The following is a 24763-nucleotide window of genomic DNA, read 5'->3' on the forward strand; positions in this document are numbered from 1 at the left end:
TATCATCTTACTCCCTTCTAGCCTGCAAGGTTTCTGCTGAAAAATCTGTTTTTGGTCTTATCTGGGTTCCTATGTATGTAATGAGTTTCTTTTTCTCTTGCTACTTTGAAGATTCTCCTTGTCTTTAACTTTTGATGATTTAATTATAATGTGTTTTGGTGTGAGTCCTTTTGGATTTATCTTTTTTAGTACTTTCTAGGCTTCCTAGATCCAGCTGTCTGCCATCTCTTTCTTTTCCCAAGTTAGGGAAGTTTTCAGCCATTAATTCTTGAATAACCTTTCTGCCTCCTTTTCTCTGCTCTTTTTCTGGAACCCCTATAATGCATATCTTAAGCTATTTTCACTCTTTCATTATTTCTGTTTGCACCTTTGTTTGAAAAAATTCCACTGCCGTTTTCAGGTTTGCTGATCCTTTCTTCCACTTGATCTAGTCTGCTGTTGAAACTGTCGTATTGCATTTTTCAGTGCAGTTATTGTAGTCTGCAGCTCTATCATTTCTGTTTGGGAATCTTTAATATTTTCTGTCTCTTTTTTGAAGTTCTTGCTTTGTTCATGCATTACTCTCCTAACTTTGGTGTGCATCTTTATGACCGTTATTTTGAACTGTGTATCAGGTAAATCACTTACCTTTATTTCATTAAGATCTACTTCTGGATATTTTTATTGTTCTTTGTTTGGAACATATTCCCCTAGTTCTTCATTTTTATTGACTCTGTTCATTTCTGCACATTAGTTAGAACAGACACCTCTCCCAGCCTGACAGAATGGTCTCATGGCATGAGCTCTTCGTTGTGTTTCATACTTTTGTTATTCCCCAAAAGACAGTGTTCTGAAAGGAGCTGACAGTATAATAGAAAAAGCACAATTTACATTTGTGAAGGGGCATGATGGTGATTATAAAAAATACAGAAAATACATTAATATATTTAAAATTACAAAATTTAAAAATTGCATAGACATATTGAGAAAAAAGTTACTGAGTAAGTAATTTAAAATCACCTGGATTTATGTGGAATGAATTTCTTAATTTAGTAAGTTTTAGGCTAGGACTTGAAAGATAGTAAATGAGGCTTGGTAAAGAAATAGGAGCTAACATGAAGAAAACAAAGTTGGCAATAAGAAGTAGACTAATTTAGGTAAGGTGGAAAGGATTGCTTGGAGCTTAGAAAAGCTAATGTTGAAGAAGGCATTACGGGAGCAGGTGTTCAGTTTCGTGGGAAGGTTAGTGTGGATTTTATAGAAGAGAAGTATTAACTGTATATGTTCTTAAGCAAGGAATGATAACTGATAAATCCTATGCAGGATGTATTAAAATTCAAAATGTTTAGAAGCTTATGCTAGTGTAATACTTCTGTATTGTAAGCACCAGGTATTATGGTAAGTTGAGGGAAAAGGTGACTGCAGAGCTTTCTGGAGTTGTTCTTTGAGGTTGATACTTCTAATGTATACTACTGGTGTCCAGTTATTCAAAGTGCTGCTTCTTGAATGTAGATTTCTGTTATTCTTATTTTCTTTTGTTTTAGTTGGTTTCTAATACAGGTAGAGTGAATAAGGAGAAATGAGAGAGGTTCTGATTGTTGGTTGAAGATGAAACTAGCTAGCTCCAAAGTTTCCAATGGAGTTATTGGTATATACTCATTGCTTTTAAGACTGCTCCCCCACCACCAAGACTGACAAAGATCGTTTCCTCATAGCTCCTGTCATTTATGATTTTAAAATCTTATTTAATAATGATTGCTTACTCATTTGGCTGTCCTTTTTATTGCTTCTTGGAAACTTTTCAAGAATCATTGTAAATTCTTGTCATTATTTGCATTATTGGTAAAATGGGTGGGAGGGAGGTTGGACATATTTCTTACCTTTCCCTCTTTCTCCTAGCTTTTGATAATCATCCTTTAGTTTTGCTGTGCATTGGCAATCACTGATAACAATTACCTTGGAAATAAAAGCTATAGTAAATGTAACACAGATCAGTTGGGTTTGTTTGTTGAGACCAAAAACGGGGGTTGTGGTGTTCAAAAACTTTCCTTTGAGTGTTTCTTCTCTATCTTCTTTGTTTTTTCTCCTCTTTCAACTTCTCACCCTACACACTTCCATAAGTGATATTCATTCCAGTGATTTTAAATTACATCTGTGTCTTGATAACTCCAGAATACATATAATCTTCCAGACCTCTCTTCTGAGCTCTAGATTTACGTATCCAACTTCTGACTTGACTTTGTACACTTGGACACAAAATTAACTTGTCTAAAACTCAACTCGTGACTTCTGTTCTCCTACTTCTCCCCAAACAAACCTGTTCATCTGTATCCACCTCCCTCTACCCAATTGCTCTTGTAAGAAATCTTATTCTTGGCATCTCCTTCTCTCTCTCTTACCCTTAATCCAGTCCATCACCTGGGGCTTTTTGATTTCACCTTCAAAATATTTCTCAGGTCTTTCTATTTCTCTCCACCACTTCTGCCATTACACTGGTCCAGGCTGCCATCATCTCTTGCCTGCTCTACTCCAATAGCCTCTGACTGGTCTTTCCCTACTTTTTTGTATCCTCCAGTTTCTTTGTACGAAGTAGTCACTTTCCTGCTTAAAGTCCTTCAGTTATTTTCCACATATATGGCCTATATCCATTATCAGAGTCTCTGAGGTCCAGAAAGAGCTATCTTTACCTTTCTTTCCCCCTTTAGCTTGTCCTACTCTCTCTCTGTATTCTTACCATTCCAACCGCACTGACCATCTTTTAGTTTTTATGACAGTACTCCTAAACTAGCAAAGGTCTTGTTTTTATTTTCCAATTTGTTATGGATTGATAATTGACTAAAATTCAGTAAGAATGAAGTACTATACAAATGGAAGAGGGCACCCCAAGGAATGCAAATATAAGCTCCAATTTCCTGTTATTAGAGTCACCAGACACATAATTTTATGTAAAATTGTTGTAAAAGTTTCTGAACACTTCATTTTAATTCCTAGGCTTTTGTTGCCATGGACCAATAACAAAGAATTTGTGGACCATACCTTGAGTAGTGCTATTCTAGAACATGAAAATCTTTTTATCATCCTAACGTCTTTGCATTTGCTTTTTCCTCTACCAAAATGTCTATGCCTCCACTTGTTTATTAAGGTTTTATCCTTATCCTCAGTGCTATTCAGTTTCAGTGCATTGTGTTTAGGAGTGGTATATTAAAAAGAATATACCTTGGTTAACACTTAATATGTACTTTTAATTTGAGGACTCTTCAATTTTGAAAAAAATCTCAACCTTTTTTTTTTTTTGAAAATTGCTGCTTTGGCAGTTCCTTTATTCTGTTCTTCCAGAATTCCTACACTGGAGCATCTCTGTCTGTTCTCCACATGTCTCTTAACAACTTTTTCACATTTTCTATCTCTACTTCAGTCTAGGTAAATTCTTCAGTAGCATTTTATAATTCACTAAATTTAGTTGTTTCTGGTCTAAAGTTTATCTCATGGGAGTATTTTATTTTAAAGATTATATATTTCACATCTAATTGGTTCTTTTTTGTTTCTGCATTTAAAATTTCATCATTCCTTGTTTATTCTTATGGCTACTATTCTTCCCTTCTTTGAAGACCCTAAACACTTTCATAGTCATTTGTAGATTATGCCATTATTTTTGTGTTGTTAGCTCATCACGGTTTCTCAAGAGTTTTGTAACTTGCAAGCTCATATTAAATGAGAGCTTCCCCCAAACCCCCAGCTTTTTCAAGTCTCTGCCCTTAATCCCTTAATGATTTTGTGTTGCTTCTACCTGGCCCTCTCTAGGCTCCAGTCCAAGCTTATATTAGCTTACACTAGCATTTTATTAGTCTTGTATTTCCTACTTCCCGTCCTTCAACAATACTGGGGATTTTGCTGGACAAGTGACTGTGTTCATGAGGATTCTGACTTTGCTGCTTTGTCTCTTTTCTGAGTTAATAATTGCAACTTTATAAAATCTTAGCCTTAGGCAGAAGTTTCAGCCTTATTTTTTCAGCCTCCTTTCTAAAGTGGAAAGCCTCACTCCAGCTGCTCGACTGCTATGAGTCTGGATTTAATTCCCTGGCTCTAGGACACTTAAGCCTCCCTGTTATTTTGAAGGAGCTACTGCTGCCTGCTCTTGGACCTGGAATTCAGAGACCCATAACCTATTTTTGTGCCTCTATGCTTTTTCTGGTCCAAGGAGATGTTTATCTTGTTTCTGTATGCAACTGTGTCTTTTTTATTTTCCTGTCTTATATTTTATCTATCATTGCTCTGTGGTTAGAGCAAGGATAATAAGGATCTCAAAGCATGTACTTGTCTAAACCAGCTTCTGAGAGAAGTCTGTCAGTCACACCTACCTAGCTAACTTCTAGTTAACCTCAGGGACCATATTTATGCCTTTCAACATTGTCTAATGGTGCCTTGCATAGTGCAGTCACATATTGAGTTGAGGAAGTGGTAGGTTGCTACATAAGATTTTCAGATTCAATTGGGTTGGATTGCTTGTTGGTTGGGGGAAAGGTCTTACAGTACCCTAAATATCAGTGTAAGGATGTTAGACTTTATCCTTTAAGCAGTAGGCAGTTTTGAAGCCACTGGGTGGAGTATGCTAATTGGTGGTTTTTGCCTGAAAATAGTGTAAAGATTTGATTGAAGCTGGGAAGGTAGAGGCAAGAAAACCCTTGAGGAAACTGTTTGGAATCATTCATGTTTGAGAAGGGGATGAGAGCTCATATAAGGAGGTAACGTGGCAATGATTGTTTGAGGAGACAGTATCAGGTGGCAATGGAGAGGTCTTGATGATTGAATATGGAATCAGAAGCAGGTGAAGCCACTTTTTCATATTGGAGTGAAAAAGGCAAATGATGGAATTAGAGATGGAACTAGGAAACCACTTACTTTTACTAAGATTACCTTCCTGTCCTTTTCTCTTTATTGTCTGTACTCTTCTGGATCCTTTCTTTGTCCTTGGTAACTTTCTGTTTCCTGGTTTTAATGTGAACCTGAGGTATCATCTGAATGAATATAAGTTCTTCCCATTTTTTTTTTAGTGAGTTGACCCTTAAAAATCCTTCAAACCCATCTTCCCCTGTCAAATTTATGCTTTTGTTTCTGTGTACAATGTGGATGGTTTTATGCCACATAGTAGCTCTCAATTTAGTTTTATCTTCTTCAGGTTTAACTAACTGTTTCTCAAGGTAGAGTATTTATTTGTTGTGAACTAATTTATTTTCTATAGGCAATTTATATCAAGTAAACTTGGAATCATTGCAGCGGCAAGAATAGTAAACATTAAATGCCTTTGTCAAGGTAATCAGTGACTCATTTATAGATGACAAATAATTAGTCTTCACAACACCATAAACCTGTAGGTATTTGGCACATAACATTTGAGTTTGTTTAAATAAACTTAAGAAAAAGGTAAGAGACTTATTCAAAGTGAATCTTTGATAATTACGAAAAATAATTTCCCAGTTGTTCCATTTAGTATATATACCAATGCTTCATTTAATAGAAGATACTTTAGTTTTAAAAACAATAATTGGAATCTAAAAATCAATTAGAAGTTGAACAAAGCTTAAAAACTACTGATCTGTAAAATTATTTTACTTGGAATGCTTAAAACTTCTGAATATAAGACTTTATATTAAAAAGCAGACAGGGCTTCCCTGGTGGCGCAGTGGTTGAGAATCCGCCTGTCGATTCAGGGTACACGGGTTCGTGCCCCGGTCCCGGAAGATCCCACATGCTGCGGAGCAGCTGGGCCCGTGGGCCGTGGCCACTGAGCCTGCGCGTCCGGAGCCTGTGCTCTGCGGCTGGAGAGGCTGCAACAGTGAGAGGCCCGCATACCACAAAAAAAAAAAAAAAAAAAAAAAAAAAGCAGACAGATTCTTTAACCATGTTGGTATTACATGTATATAAGCTATAACTAGCTTTCTTTTTATTTAGTGTTTGTTTTTAACCTTCTGTCTCCTTATATGTAAATATATTGTAAGCAGAATATAGTTGTTTTTGTAAAATTTTAGTCTGACAGTTATCTTTTAATTGGAACATTAGTTCATTTACATTTATTATAATTATTGACATATTTATATTTAAATCTACCTGCTTATTATTTGCTTTGTTTGTTCTACTTGCCCTGTGTTTTTAAAAAGATTTATATTTGATTTATTTAAACTAAACTTTTTACATTTATATTATATAAAACATATTCTTATTTATATTCAAAGTCAATATAAATGTGAATTTTTATCTCTTGGGACAATATAGGATCCTTTGTATGTTAACTCCATTTAACCCCCTCTCAATATATGTACTGCTGTTGTCAGATAGAGTATACTATGAGCATTTTACACTTTGTAGCTGTTATTACTGTTTTATGCAGTCATTGGATCTCACCACACATTTACTGCCTCACCACTCCCCGCCCCTTTTCTCATTTCTTTCTTTGTATCAGTTTTTGTCTGGGGTAATTTTTCTTCTACTCAAGGAATACTCTTAAGTCTTCACCTTCATTTTTGAGGGGTGTTTTTTTGGATAGAGCGACGTTTTTCAGCATGTTGAGGAATCATTCTATTGTCTTCAGTCTTCTACCACTGAGTTGTCAAGTCAGCCATTAGTCTGATTGTTGCCCCTTTGAACGTGATCTATCTTTTAAGGTTAAGTTGCTTTTATGAATTTCTCTTAGTCTTTAGTTATTTAGGGGTTTAACTTAGATGTGATTTTATTTATTTTGCTTGGGATTCACAAGATTGCTTAAATTTGTGGCTTGATGTCTTCTATCAGTTTGGGGAAATTCTTAGCCATTTTCTCTTCAAACATTGATTCTGCTCCAATATCTCCCTGTTTCTGGGACTCCATTTACTTTTTTTTTTTTAAATTAATTTATTTTATTTTTGGCTGCCCTGGGTCTTTGTTGCTGTACGTGGGCTTTTCTCTAGTTGCGGTGAGCAGGAGCTACTCTTCATTGCTCTGCGCAGGCTTCTCATTGCAGTGGCTTCTCTTGTTGCAGAGCATGGGCTCTAGGCTCGCAGGCTTGGTAGTTGTGGTGCATGGGCTTAGTTACTCCATGGCATGTGGGATCTTCCTGGACCAGGACTCGAACCCATGTCCCCTGCATTGGCAGGTGGATTCCTACCCACTGTGCCACCAGGGAAGCCCCTCCATTTACTTTTAAGTTTGACCTTTTTAACTATATCCTCTGTGTCTTTTATTGTCATGAATAAGTTTCTATTCTTTTGTCCATCTGCTTTTTTTGGATGTTTTTTCTAACCAACCTTTAATTCACCCATGCTTCCTTTAGCTGGGTCTAATCTGATGTGAAATTTATCATTTTAATTCTTAATTGTAGTTAATTAAGGGGGGATTAGCGGGAAAAAACTCTAGAAAAAACTTGGGAGCATGATTTTTAGAAATTGAGAAATATTGCCCAGACGCATAAGCCAGCATTCTGGGAGCCTAGTAGGACTTATTTTGAGCAAACTTTCACTTACTCTCCTCACCTTTACCCCATTTCTGTCTTTTGCCCTAAGTGAATAGCCTCTCTGATAAAAAGTCTTTAGAAAGTCACCTTTCCATCTCTTTGAACTAGGGCATGGCCCAAGCAAGGGGATCTAAAGTTCTAATTGCTCTTTATAATACCTTTTAACCAATTCTGTTTTCAGTTCCCCCATATAACCATTATCTTCAATTCCTGAACTGTTCTAGGGCTTTGTAATACAAATCGGCATTTTTTCCTTGGCTTCCCCTACTGTAGATGCTCAGCAAATTGGAGGAAGTTAGAACTCAGACCTACTAATTTCATCCATCTTCCTCCATCCTCCAACATTTTGTTGATATCTCTTCTTTGCTATTGTCTCCTCTCCAGTTTTCTTTTTTATAGGTTTATCCTTTTTTAAAAAGTTATTTTTTTTCCCATCATCTTAGTGGCTTTTGAGGTCCACTATGTTCACCTTAAGTTATAGAACTTGCTTCTCACTGAAGCCTGTGGTTGAAAATTAATTATGTTTTATATTCTTAGGGCATTTGTTGGAAATTGCCACACACAAATCATTTTAATTTTACCCAATTGTATTTGTTGTGTAATAAAAATTCCATTTCAGGGCTTCCCTGGTGGCGCAGTGGTTGAGAGTCCACCTGCCAACGCAGGGGACGCAGGTTCGTGCCCCAGTCTGGGAGGATCCCACGTGCCGCAGAGCAGCTGGGCCCATGAGCCATGGCCGCTGGGCCTGCACGTCCGGAGCCTGTGCTCCGCAACGGAAGAGGCCACAACAGTGAGAGGCTCGTGTACTGCAAAAAAAAAAAAAAAAAAAAAAAAATTCCATTTCATACAACACTTAAGTCTGCATTATGTCTTTCCTAGGGGGTGTGTTTCTTTTAGGTCAAAGCTGAGGATGTTGGTAGAACTCATTTAAAAACTTAAAGCTTGTTAGGCTACACCCTACAGTCCTGCACACCTTGTAATTGCCCAGCCTTAAAACCAAAGAGCGAGCCCACTGACAGCTAAAGATATCTTTGGTTTATTGGATAGTGACTCTTACATGTCCGATGCAAGGTCCTGGAAAGAGACAGCAGGCAGGACATGGCCGCAGTCTTCACTACCGGTGGTGGGGGTGGGTGTTACCAGTTACACAGAGAATTGGCATCAGATTGGCTCACCAGTTACCAGGGAAACAAGCAGAAGAGCCCATCCCTCACAGCCCCTTTGATAAACTAGCAGGTGGAGCCATTCTGATCTGAAGAGTAGAAGGTCACTAAGCTGGGGGTAGGGGTGGGAGGATGGGGCATAGGGCAAGTTACTTATTAGGCTCTGTGATTAAGAGGGAAGGTCAGTCATGCCAGTAGGGTGTGGGTGAGAGGCAGGCACTCCTTGAGTGGGGGATGTACAGGGAGCAAGAGAACAGCCATCTTGAGTGGCCTGACCATACACAGCTATATAGTGTTTTTGAACTTAACAAAAGTGTTTTTATTTTACCTGTTACCTGAACTAAGCAGTATTCTCAGTGGCCCTCTTTTAAAGGATTTGAAAACTGATAAAGTGTTTAACAATACTTCTCATTAGGAAATTGTGATGGTGACTAAATTTCAGGATAATAGGCATATGGTTTTAAGTATGTTTGAAACATTATGGGAAAGTGAAGTTGAAAAATACCAAACTCTATACAGTGTTTTATTGTAATAAAAAATATAGCCGTGTTTAAATGAAGCCTACTTATTATCTTATAATCAAACTGTATTTGGACCTGTTTTTTTAAATTAAGGTGAAATTCACACAACATGAAATTTACCATTTTTAAAGTGAACAATTTAATAGTATTTAGTTTGTTTACAATATTTTACAACCATCAATCACCTCTGTAGTACCCAAACTTTTTTTAATCACCCACGAAGGAGACCCTCATACTCATTAAGCAGCATTTTCAGCCCCTGAACCACTAATCTGCTTTCTGCCTCTATGAATTAACCTATTCTAGATGTTTCAAATTAATGAAATCATACAGTATGTGACTTTTGTGTCTGGCTTCTTTCAGTTACCTTTGTTTTTGAGATTCATCCATGTATCACTACTTAATTCCTTTTTGTGCATATACAAAGACATAAGAAAAGTTGATGATAAATTTTTCCTAATGCAACTAATAAAATTAATAGGACTTAAGCTGAAGAAAGCCTTTAAAACATGCTTAACATTAGTTCTATTTTGTGTGAATGCTTCTTTAAAAATCTAATTTGATGTGTTTTGATAAATGTAGAGTACATTTCTATTAAGGTATAGGAAATGAGTACAGGTCTATGGACCAGTTAACATCATAATGTTCTTAGTTGAAGGCTCTACCCTGTCCCTAGAAGTATAAGAGAGGATAGCTGGAAGTTACTGGTAACTGATTGCTGCACACTATTAACATTAGAATGAAACAGTATCCTCCAATTAACCACACTTTCTTTATGTGAAGCTAGTGTTTATTTGTAAATATATAAGAACTTTTTCTTCTGAGAAAATTAAATTAATATTGTTAAAGAAAAAAAAATTATTCATGATACTTGTTAAAGAACAGCAAGGCAGACTTAATTCAGGAGGACTGCTACGGTGGGGTTTTGCAGTAGGGGTGAGTTGAGTTCAACTCTGAAATACAGTATGGAAGAGTGGAGATTTATAGCTGAGGTATAGAGTGGGAATTTGTGGATGGAAAATTTCTAAGAGGAAACATCAGGGGTAAGGGAGATTCTGGCTAAATGGGCATGACAGAATTTTTGCTGAAAGCAGGCCAGGGTGATCAGATACCGAGAGTAAGGGATTAACAGACTCAGCAAGATTCTTGGTAAACCTGGAATAAGCAGGCAGAGCCACTGAACTAAGGACAGAGACCCAGGTCAGGGCCAAGTCAGAAAGAGGACTCAGAGGACCCTGCCTCAAGTTTGGTCAAGAAGAGTCTGTCAGTATAGATCATTTGTGGCCAAATGTTCACAGCAATATCTAGTATAGTAAAGCTTACTAATATTAATGTGCATCATTTTTAATGTACAGTTTACCATTTAATCAAGCTAATCTTAAAAATGGATCTTCCTTTTTAATGACTGTGATACACATATTTGAGTCTGGTTTGCATATGAGAGTCATTTATTACTACCACGTAGAAAATTCTTATAGCTATAATTGCTACTGGAATATTTTCTAGGCAGATAAATCATGCCATGTAATTGAAGATAATATCACAACTTCCAAGTCCCCTGGAAATCATAGTTGCTTATAACTGAAAGTGAACCATTTGTGTGTTTGTACTAAGTCAGTGAATGGTGTTGTACCCACAAATAGAGAGGAAATTGAAATCATCTAGAAAAATAACTGGGACTTAAGTGAGCACTTAGGACCACAGGCCAGATTTGACTATAATGAAAGCTTTGAGGCTTATCATAAGAGGAGGCAATGATCATCCTTATCATTGAGATTCAGGTAGGTGTCAAGTTAGTCATTGTTAGTCTCTAAGACTTAGCTGGACAAGACATTGGATGACCAGATATATTTATAGATATTTATGTGTTAAATTCTTGGTAGCCTCTTGGAAGAATGAAGTTATTCTTCTCACATAGGTGTCTATTTGAGACTTCAAAATAAGAATATAATATATCAGAATAAGAAGAGTACATATTCATTCAAAGAGGATTCATACTGTCCTCCGGCAGGCCGTAGAGTAGGGCAGATCGCCCCAAATGAGTGAGGAGCTGAGCTGACTTGAGATGGGTTTGCAAAACTTATGAAGCTTGTGTAATTCTCGGTTCACCCCTCCCCCCTTTCTAAGTTGTAGCCCTCCAGAGGTCACAATTGAAGGCCCAGTGTTTCTCCTTTCTTTAGCACCACAAGAGGGCCAAAAATTCTGTTATTTTCTGTTTTATTTGTTTTGCTACTTTCTGCTTTGCTTTTCCGCTTCTTGCATTGTGTATTTTAAGAATTTGTCAAATACCTCTAGGTCAGAATTGTTGGGGGTCACATCTCTGTAACTCCCTTCCTTCAGGAAACTTCGCAGCTCTGAACTCCAATTTTTGCCTTCATCCTTTTGAAATTGCTGAAAGCTCTGATGACTACGCTGCCTCTTAGCCATTGCCCTTGCCTGCCCTTGGTTTCCTCTGGACTTTGCCCCATGTACTTTTTCTCTTGGTTGATTTTTCTTTGTATCCTTTCACTGTAATAAGTCATAGCTTTGAATACAACTCCGTGCTGAATCCTGTTGAGTCTCCCTAGCAAATCACTAAACCTGGGGTGGTCTTGGGACCCCCAACACGCGTGCCCATTCCGAATTTCTGTTAAGTTGGATTGTTATCTCAGAGATTTTAATGTTCTACTGAGCATGACCAGAGACAGATGGAATTGTAACCCCTCTACATATGTGTGTAGATCGAGGCTCAGAGATGAATTTATCAAGGTCATCCATCTAGTAAATCCTGACAGAACCAGGAATTGCATCCATGTCTAACTCCAAAATTCCCCTGTACTTTCCTTATATCTTGCATCTTCCAAATGACTAAGCAAAATTACTGAAAGGGAATGGTTTCAGTTTTTGGAGCTGTCCTGTATTATTTGAGAATAAACCATTTAATGCTCTCATTATGCACAAGGAGTGTTTTTAGATCAATAGCAAACTAAGTTGGAGTTTAGTGACTTACTGTTAACCAAAGGCAACTGTTACACTTTTTTTCCAACAAAGTATCAGTAAATTAGCAACTTACTTTCCTTTTTTTTCCAAATAGGTAATCTCTTTTTAAACATTCTGTACAGTCATGTGTGTGTGTATGTGTGTGTGTGTGTGTGTTGCATGTGAATGTGCGTGCAAGTACTTATATGTATGCCGTGGGCACTTAAGACTGACAAAAGTTGTTATTTGTGTTTTTTATGGATAATTTTGTTAACTGTGATATTTAGTAGAGGCTATAGGGTAGGAATCAAATTATATAAGTAAAATACTCTCCAATATTTGTGCAGATAGAGATTTTCTTTCACCTTAGACTTAACATTTCAACACACGAAAGACACAGTCAGCGAGTCACAAATTTCTGACAATGTGGGCAATGGAATATTCTTCTGTTTGTAAATAAGTTTCAGAAATTCTAAAACTTATTTACAAATTCCAGGGTATCTTTATTTATTTATTTTAAAATTTTACTGTCTGAAAACAGGTAGGTTGATCTCAGAATTGTAAAAGAGTGCAGGGTTAAGGGAGGATCCTGAGTTACAAAGGTAAGGCAGCATTTTTAGTCTGCTGGGCTTGGCGCAGCCCATCACCTGGACTCTTTAGGAATTGAGAAAGATTGATTTACTTTTTTTCTTTAACAAGGTAGGTTTTATTAATGTCATAATGACATTTTATATTTGTGCAGCTTAGGAGTTTCAAATGCTTTCCCATTTACTATCTAATTTGAGCCAGACCACTTTGTGAGGTGGTGGGGCTGCTTTACACTTGAGAAAAACTGGTGCTTGGAGCAAGTAAGTGACTTGTTTAAGATCACGCAGCTGGTTAACAGAGGAGTAGAGGCACAAACCCAGACTTTCCAACTCCATATTTCCTCCGTGCTTGTACAGGTAACAGAGCTGAGGGTCTACACCCTGGTGTCTCGGATGTCAGAACAGCTGTAATGGCAGCAGATGAGCGTATGTTTGAGGGAGACAATTTTTTAGGTTTAATTTTGTGCAGTGCTTAATAGTTTAACATAAGGATAGCCAGAAAACTTTCTGAATCTGAATGAAGCAGAATTAATAAACCTTTTCCACATCATAACGATACCATACAACAGAGAATTTCAATGATTTGTCCTGTGAGAATCCCCTTTGGGGGAAAGTTTTGAGATTTTCCCTGTAGCAGCATGAGGAGGATTTGTTTTTGAATTAAAATGCTATTCTCTTTTAGAATGAAATGTTTCTAAAATCCAGAATAGAAGGATATTAAGGCAGGTATATATGGAACAGCTACTAGAATGAAACAAAAACAGGGCAAAAGGAGTAAACATATGTGAAGAAAATGAGGGGAACAAGGAAGTAGTGGTGGGAAAAGCAATGTAGTAGTGATGGGAAATAATTAAATGTTGATTAGACACCAAGGGGGGAAAGGTGGGGTGGGATGAATTGGGAGATTGGGATTAACACCTATACATTAATATGTATAAAATAAACAACTAATGAGAACCTGCTGTATAGCACAGGGAACTCCACTTCGCTGTACAGTAGAAACTAACACAACATTATAAAACAACTGTACCCCAATAAAAAAATTAGATGTTTTAATGATTAAAATAATATTTGAATTCCTGTCTGCTGATATAAACGGATTGTTTTATAACACTAGGGCAAATTACCTTAGTCTTTCTCTGAAGTGAAGGTTATTGTGAGATCATGTGTGTGCAGGAACTTCCTAAGTTGTAAAGTGCTCAAAACATATGTTGGAATTATTAATAAAAGTAAAGCTGAGTTGTTAGGATTGATCTAGTGCCTTAAGTTTTTTCACTAAGGTAAAATCACTGGGATTGGATGATATGAAAATGGATGATCTTGTCAACCTTGTGGCTTCTCATAGAGTTCAGCAAACATATGTTCAGGGCTACAGTGTATCAGGTAGTCTGGGAGCCGGCAGGCGGTGCCAAGAGACACCTATGATTTAGTACTGAGAAGGCAGGCCCTCAATAGATGGTTTCAAATGCATATGAGAAGCATCAGATAGAATGTGCAGGGTACAAAGGGCATGTATAGAGAAAGGGCAGGTGGGCTTTAATAAAAGAAGAACATCTAAAGTGCCAGTAAGAAGGCTGCTTTCAGTGGGCGATGGGGGTTGTATTCTTCCTTCTCTTTCCTCATCTCAGTATCCCCCTAGTTCCTTAAACCCAGATCTACTGACCTATCCTGTCCCCTCTGCCCCCCTCCCCACCATAAGTTAGCACTGTTGGCCCCGTTACCATTGCAGGATGTACCGAATATTTCAGCTGTGGTGTAGACCTTAATGAAGCTGGGCTAGGAACATGATTTTGTTAGGATCCACAGAAACAGGAGTCAAATATCAGGGCCAGTGTGGGTTACAGCAGTGGGCTAAGAACATGAAACTAGTCCACTCCTGGCTCTTAGAATGGGTGATGCCAGAACGTGAATGGAGTTCATGTCACAGGCGGCATATGAATAAGCCAAAACCAAGAACTTACAGTTTTAAATTATTTTCTGTATCCAGAGCCCTGAACGTTCTTTATTGTGGGTTTTCTTCTGAATTTCCAGGAGCTTGCCTTCCAGCTTGTGCTTCTCTGTCTGAAAGTTCTTGCCAGCATCTGATACCAGCTTCAAGTCTTCTTATTTTCTGGAAGCTTCTGTGGCTTGATCCTGGGCATCTTTATTGTCCCTAAATTAACTTCTCTCCTTCAGTTTCCTTATTGACTTACAGCTTATAAGACTAGGCTTTTTCTTTAAACTCTTTCCCTTTGTTCAAATTGATTAATATTTTAGTATGTAGCTTCCCTGGGACAACCTGAGAATTTGAAACACCAAGGTCAAGATGGAATGAATTAACAGTTTTTCAAAAGAAAGAAAGAGAATAATTGTCATTTTAAAGTCAAAGAATTTTTTAATGCAACTTTTTTCTTCTAAAAACCTAACAGAGTGATGATATTTTAGTTGCATAATGGTGAAATTGCTCTTGTGAATGTTAGATGCATTGTAAAGTCTTACACAACCTTCCAAACCATTCAGCTTGATTTATCAGGACTACTGTATCATGGTGCAAGCTCTCAGCATTTAAGAGGAAGTTTACTATACAAGATCAAGGTGGTTTTGCAATGTGTTATTCTCTTTTCCTTAATTAGCAAGATTAAAACAATTCTAGGAAAAAAGATACTCTCACCAGATGAGTTTTGCCTTCTTGTCTCAGAAAATTAGAACAATATAATCCATTAACTTGTCTTTCCTGTTTAAACTTCCAGATATCTGAACTGAATTTAATATTCAGTTGCAGGAATTCTTTTATTTTAGGTGCCTAATATCTCTCTGCTCATTTGACAAGATTATTGTTCCCCTTTTACTGTCTGATTTTATAGCTTTTAATTGTATCAGCAATGGGAAGGAGGTGGGATATAAGCAAACATATATATATATATATATATGAAGCTGAGATCGTTTTGGTCACAAAATGGGGACGTTGAAATGTTTCTGTAGTGTTTCTTTTTTTTTTTCTGTGTGTGTGTGTGTGTGTGTGTGTGTGTGTGTATGTGTGTGTAAAATCTCCCCAATTGGGAGAAATCAGAATACTGTGATTTTTTTTTGAAGAGGAAAGAATATGTTACCCTAGTGGAAGGGTTGTCTTAATCCCAAACAGCCTGCCTAATGAAATATTTAGAAGCACTTAGTGCTTTTAGCAAATATCTTCTTCTGTGTCCCAAGGGAAAGTAATTAATCTGGGTATGGAGTGTTCACTTGTTTTTCATTTTTATTCTTGACCAGTGGAAACTGTGAGGATGGGTATATGGGCCGTTTTTATGGCAAATAATTACTTTACAGACTTAGAATAAGTGGTTTCAGGGCATTACTGGAGGAACCAATTAGATACCACAGTTTCTTATAAAGCCTGTTGAAATTATCTGTTACTTGATTTATAGTGATTAAAATACACTTTCAGAGTCTGCAAATTGATGGAATCATTCAAAGAAGTAACCTAATGAGAGAGTCCATTGTTTTTTGTAGCTATCTAATTGTAGCATATATATTGACACTCTTGTCAGATAATTAGAAATTAGCATTTCACCCTTTATTATCAATGCAATAGATTTCCACTATTACAAATTACTTAATTTGTTTATTTGGGTAACATTTTAAAAATTAACCCAAATTACTTATATTATATTGAAATCAAAGTTAATCCGGCATGGCCAAATAATCTTATATTAGAGCCTTGAAAACTAACGAAATCTTGTGTGTTCCATGTGCTTTGGCTACAGCCCCACCACTTATGTTTTGGATGAAGATGAACCTCGATTCCTTGAAGAAGTTGATTACAGTGCAGAAAGTAATGATGAGTTAGATATTGAATTGGCTGAAAATGCAGGAGACTATGAACCTTCTGCACAAGAAGAAGTACTTTCTGACTCTGAATTATCAAGAACATACCTACCTTGAGCCCTTTGCCATCTCTTGTGAACTGCATAGAAGAAATGAAATATCTTGGTTTTCATTACACAGGAAGTTTGAGAGCAATGAGTGTATAGAGAGGTGACTCAGAAAGACAGAAAGCAGCTTGGGCCTCTTTGGTTTCAAGACAATAAATATGTTATTAATTCATGATGAAATTGGCATTTGTTTTATTTTAGATATTCAATGCACTTTACATAGCATTGAAGTATCAAATATTGGATTTACTTTTTCAAAACCTGAGTATCATTGCATGAATTTTCATCTCCTTATGGTTATATCCTGCATCAAATGGATAATTTTGAAGTGTGTGAGAATATAAAATCTAAATTCTAGAGTTGTTGAGAATCCTGGGTTGTTGAAAACTAATATGTATGTACATGGATTCCTGTAGATGTGTCTGTGTAAGGGTGGGTAGATATTGAAGATAAGACTGTTCTTCAGAATCATATTAACTGTTGAGTTGTGACTGAAATACTCCAGAGTTTTCCTTGAAACCATTACATTCTACATTTACCAAGTTAAACAAATAAAAGCTCTATTAAATGTTGCATTCATTTTTTCATTCTTTTTAACCAGCTCAGATTATTTGGTCTATAGAATCTTTGGGGGAATATTATGATAATCTGACATCTGAAAACATTGATAAAAATTTGTAAAAATGCTTAATTTACTAGTGTTAAGTTTTTTTTAAATTTATTTTTGGCTGCATTGGGTCTTTGTTGCTGTGCGCGGGCTTTCTCTAGTTGCAGCGAGCCGGGACTACTCTTCTTTGTGGTGCATGGGCTTCTCATTGCAGTGGCTTCTCTTGTTGCAGAGCACAGGCTCTAGGCACGTGGGCTTCAGTAGTTGTGGCTCGCAGGCTTAGTTGCTCCAAGGCATGTGGGATCTTCCCGGACCAGAGTTCGAACCCATGTCCCCTGCATTAAGCAGGCGGATTCTCAACCACTGTACCACCAGGGAAGCCCTAGTGTTAAGTTTTTTATAGTATAAGTATACCTGTCTATCATAAAAAATATACTTGAACAGCTCTTTTCTCTAAAATTGTGTCTCATGGCTGCACCTAAAGTCTATCACTGCAGTCAGTTTGTTAAAAAGCTTTAAAAATTCAGTGAGGCTACGAGCCAGTGTTAAATGTATATGAAGCTTATATAGCACCTCCTGAGCTGTGCTTTTATTAGATGTGCTAAAGTGAATTCAGGGCATGCAGACACTGGTAACCGAGTCCTAGAAGATGACAGTGAATTTCAGCCTCTTCTTTTCTTTTCTTTTTTTTTTTTTCCAGCCTTTTCTTGTAGTGACATCTTCCCAAGTTTAAGCTGTCCTGCTGCAGGAATGTCTTTTTCCTCAAGTAAAATAAAACAAGTCCAGGGTCTTTGGATAAGTGCTTTAAGAACTAAGTTTCTGTTGTAACAAAACAAATCCAAAAAGATAACTTATGAACAGACTCTTGCCAGTACTCGGGTACTTTGGTTTTGGCACATTATCTTCACTTATTCCGGAAGAGAATTTTTAAAAATCTCTTTTGAAAAACCTGTAATTATGGAAAAGAAATTATAAAAGAGCATTTTTTTGAGTTTTGCATTTTCCAAATCAATGATTTTCATTGTTTTATTTGAGGCATTTCATCCACAGTGTAGCTTCTTTTTGGTGTCAGAGGAACCATGTTTAAAAACATAGCAAGGGGCCTTGATAATGAGGTCTTTTCTCTAAATAGCCTAATTCTTATTAATGTCAGAAAATAAAGACTAAATAGATTGTGAAACTGAACCAGCCCTCTTAATGTGTGGTGACCTGAAAGATGAGGATACCCTAGCAAGGTAAAGTATTATTTATTTAATAATTTAACAATTCATAAGGTTATTTTATTATTTCTATATATAGAAAGTAATTACATATATAATTATAATTTTTTCTGAGGGTGGATTATGGAGCCACAATGTGTGTATGTGCACTTCTCTTGGATCTTATAAAACTAGACATTAAAAACCAAGGTAGTCTTGTGTGAAAGGCAACTGCAGCTACTGGAATGTGCAGAATAACTCAGAACGTGTGTTTCTTATGTTAGCAGTGTAAAAACCCCTTACCATGTACTGCTATAATATTTTCTATAGATCAGGCATATCTTTTAGTATATTTACAAACCTGAATATGCCTTTTATTAAATAATTATTCACAAGATTGAAGAGAAGGTCTTTATAGTTAGGAAATGACGTTTTCCTTTAACAATAAATAGCTTTGGAAAAGTAAGAAATACTTTAAAATCCTAACTTTCCTAATTAGGGATAAAACTAAGTTTCATAGGCTATTTGTAGCTAAAAAGGCCCTAAATTTTACCTTTGTAGCTATGTCTTTTTAGATTTTCAAAGAATGATTGAGGTGCCTTCAGTGCCATAATCCTGAATATTAATGTGGCTGATAAACTGAGTCTATTATGGAATTTAGATTTATTTAATTTACATTGAATTTGGAACTGTGAATTTCTTAACTGTAGTTTTGATCTAATGCAGTGGTTCTCAAACTGTATACAGCAGTGGTCCCCAATCTTTTTGACACCAGGCACCAGTTTCATGGAAGACAGTTTTTCCACAGGCCGGGGGTGGGGGTGGGGGTGGGGTGGGGGTATGGTTCAGGCATTAATGCGAACGATCGGGAGCAATGGGGAGAAGTGGGGAGCGATGGGGAGTGATGAGGAGTGGCAGGTGAAGCTTTGCTGGCCCACCCGCCCGCCCACTGCTCATGTCCTGCTGTGCGGCCCGGTTCCTAACAGGCCGAGGACCAGTACCGGTCTGGAGGTTGGGGACCCCTGGTATACGGTATATATTGTGTGCATCAGAATCACCTGGACTTGCTTCTCAAAACACAGATTACTGATTCTGTTCTGGGGTGGGGCCCCCAAATTTGCATTTCTTAAAAATTCTCAGGTGGTGATGCTGCAGGAGCCACACTGTGAGAGTCACTGGTATGACCTCATGCTCTTTCAGCATCGCAGTTTCTCAGCACCAGGGATGAGTGACATCAAGTTAATTTGCAGAATCGAGAAAATAGGCAGAGATCAGGTGAGGTCACAGGGTCACTGAGGGACAGAGCCAGGGCTTTAGCCCAGGTCTCCTGACAACTAGCCTCCTATTCTTACCAAAGAAGGGGAGATGCTGTTCTTTGCCTTTCCTCCCAAAATGAGAAATATTAAAAGCTCGAGGGTCATTCTTTCTTGAGCTTATAAAATTTGTCTGGCAAAAACCTATGGTTCACAATGGCTTTTCCTTTATTGCAGTCATAGTGTTGTTTGAATACAGGATTTTGTTCTGCGTTAAGAATCTTTCTTAATCAGTCTCTGCCACTTTTGCCACTTTTGTTTTTGTGTGGTGTTTAGAAACATGGACATTTGTTTGAATCCTAATTACAAATAAGTAAGCTGGAGTTCCACTTTGGAGAGCATATGAACCGCAATGGATATGATGCTTCTGAATTTCAAGTATCCAAATTAAGATGATCATATTAATATAAGCACTGAAATGGATAATACAATAATTGTACTAATGGAGTTGTTTTTGTGCATGATTCAGAAATAAACTGTAATGAAACTATAAATGTATCTTTATAAGTCTTTTCATTTTCCCATATGTATTTTAATCATTACAAAATATTAATTGAAAATCAATGAATTTTCTCTTATTTTGGTGAAAGTTTAGTAGCTATATGTAAACCCTAGTTCTCTCCATTAGCAAAAAACCTGTTGAAGCAATATTTTAATTGAAAGGCTATTCTACTTTACATGACAGAATATTGTCATTAATTATTAAGTAAACATTTCTCTGGTTAAAGCATATTCAAATTCCTGCATAGAAAAAGGGAAACTAAGAAGAAAGTCTCATTTTCTTTACGAGCGTTAGTGTTTTGAAGATTTAGTCCTCCAAATGTTACAATTCAGTTGTTTTCCGCTATTAATGATGTTTATAAAGCACTTCTACTTACCTATACTGGTCTGCCTTTGTGGTGGCTTCCTCTTTCTAGACCCTGAACAGTAACTTAGGCCCATGGCCATTTATTCTGCCCATTCTACCTCATAAGCCTTCTTTATACTCAGGCTCTTGGACCTGCTGGCACCCTCTGTCAAATCTGATCAAGTCTTCAGAGCATGGCTGGTTATTGGGGGCATTGAGTCATTCAACCTTTCTTTCAATTTGAGTTTGCTAAACATGCAGTACTTAAATCTAAGTGAATTGGCCCTGTTATGGTGGCATCTGAGGCATCATGCAGGCCAGTCAGAGTGGTATTTGGGAGTCTGGGACATGGTTGACCTTGGTGAGTACTGAAGGGGTCTCTGTGGATGTGCATCTGCACACAGCATACTCAGCCCTGTGAAGTGGAAATGGATTTGTAGTGCCCTCCTACCTGTAAACCCAGACAGCTTTAAAGGGCTGAAGAGATATGGCTCCAAATATTTAGGAAGGTTTATTTTTATAATATCAACTGGATTCTACTCTCCTTCTCAAAGACACCATTGATGGAGTGCCCAGCGAAGGTGAGGTGAGCAGCAGGGAAAATCCAGTCGGGGTAATTATGATGCTGATCTTCCAAATATTTTTAGTGTACTTTTAGGCCACATAAAGATCTGTGATAAATGGCAAATGTGAAGAAATTATAAAAGGCAGAGATTCTCATTATTGGAAATTAAAGTGGAAAGGCTAGTGTTTAATAAAGTCTACACCTTTGAAAATAGGTTGACTTCTCTGCAAGCTTTTTTTTCTCTAGCTGAAGGTGTAATTAAGTAGAGAAGTTTAAGACTGAAAATGTATTTTCATGTTCAGTGCTCATAATAAAATAGTGAAGTTATGTACTCTATTTACAGTGTCATGTTTTAAAATTACTTACGCTTTCCTATTCTTCGTATTATCTATGACTTTTCTCCTGTTTTCCTCCTTTTAATTCTTAGAAATGTTTGACATTTCATCTGTTTTCTTTTTCTTTCAAAATGTGGGCACTTGAAACAGAGTGCATGAATTGGATAGGATAAATTTCAGAATCTAAAAATTTTGCTGTTAAAGGATTATAATTTGTATTTAATATAGAGGAATGTCCAATGATAACTACCTTTGCCAACCTTTATTTCCCCTTCCTGAAGAGCTACACAAGATGAAAAAATATCAAAAACGACACCACTGTTTAACCCAGATCACTTACAGGATGCTGTGGGCACACATCCAGACTCCCCTTTGCCCTAACCAGCCTTCAAGATCTGTGTGTTCTGAGGTACCTACTTAAGGAATGGAGCCCATGATCTGAGCCGAGCCAGCCAGCTTGTTCTTTCTGCTGAGCGTCTGGGGCAGGCACACCATCTAAGCCAATCCAAACAGAATGATTGTTGGGACTTGAGAAGGTAGTGCTGGAGCAAAGACCCTTTCTTGGTAAGGAACGATATACTGCTGGCAGCCACCATACAGCCCTGAGAGGAGAGCGTGCCCGAGACAGCCAGTGTTGAAGGAACAGAGGCAAGACATTGAGGGAAACTGGATCTTTCTCTCACTTGAGCCCTGTGTCAAGCTGTTTGTGAAATCTCAATTGCGTCAGTTATAAATCACCTTCAAGGTGTAGGCTGTTTAAAATTGAATTTTCTGTTACTGGAAAAGATATGTCTGTTACACAGGTGTGTATGTCTGAAACCTACCTGAAAACCCAGCAACCTTCAGTGTCCATTCCCGAAGGGGGTGGCTCCACCCAAAGCATATGTCCTAAGAGATGTTAAAAGGAAGAGACACCATGGGAAGGCAAGACCAGCAGATAGCCACTCAAACATGTCAGACAAACTCATTTTGTGTCTGCCAGAAAAGTTTACTGGGCCAGAAACAAGACATATTTTTGTCATTGCCTACTTGAAACTCAGGAATTATTTCCTCCAGTGATGAGACCTGTTATTGGTTTGTTCAGAAAGAATATTATCCCACGAGCTGACTTTTCAGCATCTTGAAAGTTCTCTGTAGTAGTAATGGAGGGGGCTTCCCTGGTGGCGCAGTGGTTGAGAGTCTGCCTGCCGATGCAGGGGACATGAGTTCGTGCCCCGGTCCGGGAGGATCCCACGTGCCGCGGAGCGGCTGGGCCCGTGAGCCATGGCCGCTGAGCCTGCGCGTCCGGAGCCTGTGCTCCGCGACGGGAGAGGCCACAACAGTGAGAGGCCCTCGTACCGCTAAAAAAAAAAAAAAGGTAGTAATGGAGGACACAAATGTTGTGAAATATTAATATTGAAAGTGAATACCTCCTCAAAGGTGCATCATATAACAAGATGGACCCAGGGAGCAAGCTGAGAGGGAACAGAGATATCTTTGTTGAGTTACGTCAGTTAGACCAATGAGCAAATACAATGGGATGAAGTTTTAATATTACTCAGTTACCAATTTCCATCCACCCACTGATTGGAACTACAGATCCCTGCCTTTCATCCACACAAGATTCATAGATTAAAGAGCATTTCAACAGCTCTTTAAAGTTTAAGAAGTGCTTTCCTAAAAGTTACTTCATTTGAGCATCACAACAACACTATTAAACAGATACATTAGCATTGCCATTTAATATGTGAGGAACGTGGGGCTTAGGCCATATGACTTACCTGGACTTCTAGTATATAGCAGAGTTAGGGCTCAGACCCGCCCTCGGCCCCTTTGCCGACCACCCTGTGCTTTTCTCACAGGGAGTAATCGGTGACCTGTGCTACCTCTGCAAACGAGCCATCCCCGCCAGCCTTGTGTAGAAATTTTGATGATATTGGAAAAATATGCAACTGTTTTATCACTATGCACCACAGGGTCCCCAAGGTGTGTGGGCAGAGCTAAACCTGACAGTATCGGGTGTGTGTGAAGCACTCTCTTGGGTGCTTCATGAAAACGGTCTCAATGGAAACATTTTCTTTTTTCGCCCATGGAATGATTCTCCTATTTTCCAAATCAGTATTTTTATGGGTGGTTAGGAGGAAGGTGGTCCATCCAGTTTTTGTGTCTAACCATTTTATCTATCTATCTATCTATCTATCTATCTATCTATCTATCTATCTATCTATCTATTTTTTTTAAAGGAAAAAGACCCTGGAGTCTTTTTTATGTTTAACAAAATAAGTAATGGTTTAGTACAAGCCCTTCTCTGTCTTTTCTGCTTTCCCTCAAGGCTACTTTTATACCTGTGATGGTGAGGGAAAAGAATTTTGTCTAACATACTTTACATAGAGTACATTTTGTCTCATAGACTTACCTAAAGTACATTTGTTTTGTTTTGTTTTCTTTAAAGAATTTATGTTTTTACTGGGAAGATAGTTTATTATGTAGCTTCATTATCACTTTAACTGACAGGGCCAACAAATAAGCTTTAGAAATAAACCCACAATTACCTGTTTTTCTAGATTGAATTTTAGTTGGAGGAATATAGCCTTTGTATAATACAAAACAAGAATAAGATAACCTAAACACTCCAGCTTTATATTTGTATTAGTTTATGATTGAGTTCTTGGCCAATTTTTTTTAAAGTATATTCCATGGCATGTTCTTTCTTTTTTAAAATAAATTTATTTATTTTATTTATTTACTTTTGGCTACATTGGGTCTTTGTTGCTGTGCACGGGCTTTCTCTAGTTGCAGCGAGCAGAGGCTACTCATCGTTGCGGTGCGTGGGTTTCTCATTGCGGTGGCTTCTCTTGTTGCAGAGCTCGGGCTCTAGATGCACAGGCTTCAGTAGTTATAGCATGCAGGCTCAGTGGTTGTGGCTCATGGGCTCTAGAGCGCAGGCTCAATAGTCGTGGCGCATGGGCTTAGTTGCTCTGCAGCATGTAAGATCTTCCTGGACCAGGGCTCAAACCTGTGTCCCCTTCATTGGCAGGTGGATTCTTAACCACTGTGCCACCAGGGAAGCCCCTTGGCCAAATTTTTATAGAGACTTTTTTATTCATTGGCTGGCTAAATTTGGCTTGCATCATCCTCAAGTTTTGGTAATTCTAAAGGTATGAGTGCCATAGTATCAACTGGAAAGCTGGGTAACTGCCGCTGTACCATTTTGACAAGGTGCACTTTTGCCTGCATTGTAGAAGACATCCACCATGGGTCATTCTTCGGGTTTGTATACCAAACCCAAAAGCACAAGCATCCTGAACAGGAAGAGAGC

The 24763-nt window shown here is 37.8% G+C and overlaps 1 protein-coding gene across 2 annotated transcripts in view; it reads left to right on the top strand.

The window, feature by feature from the left end:
• Positions 1-17172, top strand: part of AGTPBP1 (ATP/GTP binding carboxypeptidase 1) — a 178089-nt gene extending 160917 nt beyond the window's left edge. For both annotated transcript variants that reach the window (XM_059072436.2, XM_067041223.1), the window contains one exon: positions 16432-17172. In XM_059072436.2, coding sequence (XP_058928419.1) covers positions 16432-16609 — 178 coding nt within the window. In that variant the 3' untranslated portion in view covers positions 16610-17172. The remainder of the gene's footprint in view (positions 1-16431) is intronic.
• The last annotated feature ends 7591 nt before the right edge of the window (positions 17173-24763 follow it).

This window comes from Kogia breviceps, chromosome 8 (assembly GCF_026419965.1).
Source record: "Kogia breviceps isolate mKogBre1 chromosome 8, mKogBre1 haplotype 1, whole genome shotgun sequence".
In the NCBI taxonomy this organism is placed as follows: Eukaryota; Metazoa; Chordata; class Mammalia; order Artiodactyla; family Physeteridae; genus Kogia; species Kogia breviceps.